Here is a 5,412-nt window from a genome sequence, read left to right on the forward strand (position 1 = left end):
GTCAGGTCCATGAAGATATTGTTGTACTCATCATAAGTGACAGTAGTTCCCTGTGAGCTATAAATATCTTGAATATGAAATGGACATCCAATGAAGTCGGTCTGTTCATTATTGAGTTGGAGTCTTTCCTTCCAAACACTTGCAGCTGTTGGTAAAAGCTTAGACTTTATTCCCTTCTTCAAAAACATGGAAGAGAATATAGATTGTTGAATAGCTGAGTAACCTCTTTTATTAACGCCAAGGGAGTCCAATGTACCCTGTATTTGCTTGGCAGGCACTGTATTCTTTGAAATGAATCTGTCAACGACATCCCGTTGTAAAGATATCTAAGTGTTTTGCTCCCTCTGCTCTGAGTCTCTCTGTCATGATCGGTGTCACTTTGATGTTAGTTTTGCCTCGCTTACACAGTGGCATATATTGGTGTTCCAGGTCAATGTGTAGATGATAGAAGGGTCTTTTAAGGAGGACATTTGTGGGAGTGGAAGAAGAAGCCATGTATGAAACAATGCAAGAAAGGGAGGATTTCTTTGAGGTCAGCGCACAAACAGTGAGAGAATAAGAAGAGAGCAGGTTTGAAGGATACGTCCTATTTCTTTTAGCCATTCATTCCACGTACAGGAAACTCCCTCCAATTCTAGGACGTTCATCAAATGCAACTGAAAACGATTTATTATTCAATCATCACGGCTGTTATGACGTTGTGGCAAGTATATAGTTGTAACTGCACTTTTCGCATTGTTATTCCAAGTTTACAATTGCTTTTACCACACCTATTTTCTATAGAGAGAGTCAAAGTTCTTTTTTTTTTTAGAAGGCCCTCCAAATGACCTCCGAAATTTCCTAATGGTACAAGAGAACCGTCAGAAATGACTTCGCCTACAGAAATAAGTTGCTCATTGATATCCTTGACACCAGCAAGGAAAGTATCCATATCATCTTCCTCATGCATAATCTTTGACTCTGGTCTTTACGTAGCAATGCAATTTTTGCCTCATTGCCGCATTCTCTAATTTTTTTATATATAAACAAAGTAGAGGGAAACACGAAACTTTGAATGTTCAGGCGCTAAAGCGGGGTCGGTAATCAACGCGGCAATGTGTGCAGGAATATCTACGGTAATGTTCGCGGTAATATCTGCAGCAATACTTGAAATGAAAAAAAAATGTGCTCCCACCCTTCTCTTTTCTTTGGCCAGCCCAATTTGGACTTTCTCACGAAACGAGGGAAAAGGTCGCAGTAAACGTGTTGAGATTTTCATAGTGTAGGGCCAAGCACTAAAATTCATGGATCATGCATAACGACATTGTATGTTAGATGCACAAATTTTGCATGACAACTGTCTAAGCCTTCGAATGAGAGATATTTCGATCATTGGTACATCTACAATATTTTTTTCCGAGAAAACATTCTCGCCACCTTTTTTACATTGTGCAATGAGCCTTCCATTCTTCTTGTATTCCTTAAATTATGAAAATGCTCAATCAGGATTATAGTATACTACCATTTAGCACAGCTTTAGATTAATCACATAACTAGACTTATAAAGAGTGAGCAACAAAAAAGCTGTAACTTATGAAGGTAATGGAGGTATGAATGTGGGATATCAACAATTATTTGCAATTCATGCAAGTACTCTTGCATCCAAGGAAAACTGATATTGTACATGCAGGGGCTGTTGTTACAGAGAATGTCCTGTAATGCTGGAGCTCAATATAAGCATATACACAATCCTTACATGAAGGTACATTACAGTCATCTTAATTGCCCTGATATCCACAGCAAACAAGAAACAATGTCTTTATGGCATATCATAGCAACCTTTTTTCTGTGAGAGACCATTTTTGGGCTACCCATCACAAGCATTTGTAGACCTCCAATGAAATCATCTAACTTTATCATGATGTTCTGTACATGTGCCTTTTGGCGCCAGAGAACAACTGAAGAAAGCAGAGAGTATCTGTCAAGGTCGCTTCCGCGTCGGAGAACGCTTGAAGAAAGTAGAGAGTTATATCCGTCAAGGTCTCCATATTCCAATCCTGATGCCCGGGTGCACATCTTGTAATAGCCTCCAACAGCAGATAAAAATTACTCCCAAGAATGCAAAAAGCCTAGCTTTTGCATCAGATATATTCTCTCAACACATGTGTGGGACATTCTTTCCCAGAGCTAGTGCACCAACCACCCATCACCCACATCATATTGCTGATGATCTTCAAGATAGCCTTTGCTGAAAATGGAAGACAACTCAGGAAGCTCTCCAAGATCATCAAACACACCATCCTCCTCCGCTGCAGTGCTTGTTCTTGACAAGAAGCAAAGATCCACATCCCTCTTTAAGCTAAAGCTCTCTTCATCATGTTGAAGCGCGACGTCCAGGGAAGAAACCACTTGGTCATCTACAGAAGTCACAGAATTCACAATCGATGAAAACAGGCTCTCATTGATGGCCGTCTCACAGCTACTTTTTGTCGTAGTAGCCACCTCCTCAGCTGGATGCTCTTCTGCACCTAATTTGTCTTTTGAAAGCGGCGGGGATGACGATGTGAGGAATGGTGCATTCAAAGAACTAGACTTAGTGACTGGCCAATCATGATTGTGATCTGATGTATATGTCACTATAAGCATGGTGGGGTCGGTGCAGCTGCGCTCGACTTGCTTCCTTGCTGAGCAGCCTTTGGAGCTACTACATCTATAATAACCCCTGCATACATACATGAAGGATCCCTTTAAGAAGATGACAAATCTTCCCAAACACAATATGCACCTTCTGTTAGGTCTTACAATGTATAGCCTTAAAATGCCATAAAGTCCTCTTCAGCACAAGACCTAAAAGAATAGGATAACTTCCACATATTATGGTTTTTATCGATAACAAGCTTACCTTGGATAGGGAGAGCCTTTGATTGGTTTTTGCCCATACTTTCTCCAAGCCCACATATCTGATGGAGGTGTCTCTCCCTTCAGATTATGCTTGGCATCCCCAACCGGGATGCAGACGGTTCTCTTTTGCTGATGAGTCTTCCTGCAAACAGTATGCCAATTTTGGTCTCAACAAAGCTTCCTCTAACTGATTCACATGGTAAAATTCAGAGTTTTCAATATGCATATATATGTATATATACCTCCTCTTGCTGGTCTGAACTTGCGATGCCGCCTTCTGCAGATCGGGGTCAAGATCCTCGGCACTCAGCACAGAATCTTGCTTGCTAGGGGAATTGGGTGAGTTCGGCGAGTCAGCATATGGCCTGGCTAAGATGTCGGGAAAGAGATGATACTCTGATGGGACAATATGGAGCTGATGAGAGGCTGAAACACAATCTGAGGCATAAGATCCAACCTTCTTAGCATTGTCTGCATTAATAGAGGGTCCCATACTTTTGCTTGAAAAAGATTGATTCGGCTCTAGTGCTTGCTTCTCCATCATGTTTCCCTTTGGAAACCCTGTTAAAGAAGATGTGACCACCATACTGTTGATATGAGGCTTGGCATTGACATGCCCTGCTTTCTCATGATGCATCATGCCCAACCCATTCCTGGATGTGGATGTACTCATCTGTGCCTCAATATCTGACGGCGATGACGATGCCAGAAAATTAAATGAATTGGATGACGTGATGTAGTCCTTCACATCGAAAGCAGGTATGCAAGATGGCACCGGCATGGAGCGCAAACCTCGGAATTCGACGCCTCCAAGTGCAGAGTACCGCACCATATCCACCAGTTGCAACCTGTCGTAGAGCTGCACAGCTGTTGCCGTGCGCGAAAACATATCAGATGTGATCTCGTCGCATTTAACATTCCGTTCAATGTAAAAACCTGAAGATGCATGAAAGTGCTGCATATTGGTGGAGTTGATGGTGGGCTTGATCAGAAGGCTGTCAATGTGTGAAGAATTATGGAGGAGAGGAGTAGCTGCTGTTGGACCAGATTTTACGACGGTATCGACATCAAGTGCAACATAGCTATGATCCATGCAAAAGCTGTAATATATAGAGACTTTAGAGATGGGGGGTGATCATCAACTGAGGAAGGTAATTAATTCGGTATGCATACTAGTTCAATGAAGTGAGATTAGCGGTTAATTGCAGCAATTAGTGGGTAATTGCGCTAGTGAGAAGAAATTGATTAGAAGAAGAAGAAGCAGAGTGACGATGATTGAGAACTCTGCTAATCGACATTGTACTAGTGGGGTAAGTCTGTATGCAAAGGGTACTAGTGACGCGGGTTAGTCTGTATGCAAAGTACTAAGATTTTGGGTGCATGAACATCTACGTGGTAGAGGCAGTAGTACACTTGAAATCATGTGAGCCGTACATTAACCAGGAAATGAATGAGCCTGATCGGCAGCTGCAATAATGGATGAGAGGAGGGGGGCGGGGCCATCCTTGCAAAAGGGAAAACTAGTGAAAGTGGAGCTGAATGTCAGGTTTGAAACGACAAAGAGGGATCGGTCGAAGAACGCGTCCAGTCAAGCAAAAGCAGCACTGCAGCAGCAATATCCCCAACTTGGGGAGATTGGATAATGAATAGGGCGCAGAGCTCTGCCGTGCGTGAGCGGGCGTGTGCGTGTGTGTGTGTGTGTGTGTGTGTGTGAGAGAGAGAGAGAGAGAGAGAGGAGGGGAGAGGAATCAGAGGATAAGAAAAGCACAGATGGGCAGTTTTTAGATTGATCAGTTTCCTAGTATAATGGCGAATGGCCTGGGGGAAGCTCTAGCTTCTGTCTTCTCGTGTGTGTGTGTGTGTGTGTGTGTGTGTGTTGAAAATTGCAGTTGCGCCGGCTACTACAGTCTACAACACACGGATGTACTTTCAGCTTCACGCTTGAAGATTCCAGAATCAACACCTTGCCATAGAAACAAGGACAGTACTACTAGCAAGAGTTTTCTTAGCTGCAGGCTGTAGCTTGTGTGTGTGTGTGAGAGAGAGAGAGAGAGAGATTGTGTGCCTGTAGGAATACGGAGCTTGCAGCAAGACTATGGGAACCAAATTTCACAACAGAGAAGAAGCACACAAAGAGATCACGAACTCGGTCGTGCTTGTGAGAGAGAGAGAGAGAGAGAGAGAGAGAGGCGCAACGCTACACAACATGAACAGCCTAGCGTGTAGGGCAAAAATTCCCAATTGGGTTCGTGTTTGCGTGTGCAGGTAGAGAGAGTAGAGGGCCGCCCCAGAGGGTAAAACTGTAGAGGGTAGAGAGAGAATCAATGACTAAGTCTCGCCATGTCCATGCCATGCAGATAGAATAGACTGACGGCATGCGTGATGCGTGCTCGACGCTCGCAGCCTCGTTAACGATTTTTTTGAGGACGAGAGAGAGAGAGAGTGTAGAGGTTCCTCAAAAGATGATATAAAAATATCATCACGTATAATAGTTTTTGGAAACGCTCCTTTTCGATTCTCCTATGATTGGTG

At 43.2% G+C, this 5,412-nt stretch overlaps 1 protein-coding gene across 1 annotated transcript; it reads right to left on the reverse strand.

Annotated features, from left to right (window-relative positions):
* Positions 1-1,586: 1,586 nt before the first annotated feature.
* Positions 1,587-5,173, reverse strand: LOC147453783 (uncharacterized). Its single transcript, XM_086515876.1, has 3 exons — positions 3,123-5,173; positions 2,882-3,022; positions 1,587-2,701 (listed from the first exon to the last, which is right to left on the reverse strand). Exons 1-3 carry the CDS (start codon positions 3,971-3,973, stop codon positions 2,167-2,169), a joined length of 1,527 nt encoding a protein of 508 aa, XP_086372002.1. The 5' UTR covers positions 3,974-5,173; the 3' UTR covers positions 1,587-2,166.
* Positions 5,174-5,412: the final 239 nt, after the last annotated feature.

The sequence above is a fragment of the Adiantum capillus-veneris genome, chromosome 7, assembly GCF_014529385.1.
Source record: "Adiantum capillus-veneris isolate H3 chromosome 7, ASM1452938v2, whole genome shotgun sequence".
In the NCBI taxonomy this organism is placed as follows: domain Eukaryota; kingdom Viridiplantae; phylum Streptophyta; class Polypodiopsida; order Polypodiales; family Pteridaceae; genus Adiantum; species Adiantum capillus-veneris.

What these genes read in the sequence shown, in the direction of transcription:
- LOC147453783 (XM_086515876.1), bottom strand. Translation starts at nt 3,973, where the DNA reads ATGGATCATAGCTATGTTGCACTTGATGTCGATACCGTCGTAAAATCT. An exon ending in GTTCAGACCAGCAAGAGGAG is followed by an intron (nt 3,023 to 3,122) that starts GTATATATACAT and finishes TACTGTTTGCAG; the next exon opens with GAAGACTCATCAGCAAAAGA. An exon ending in AAAGGCTCTCCCTATCCAAG is followed by an intron (nt 2,702 to 2,881) that starts GTAAGCTTGTTA and finishes GTATGTATGCAG; the next exon opens with GGGTTATTATAGATGTAGTA.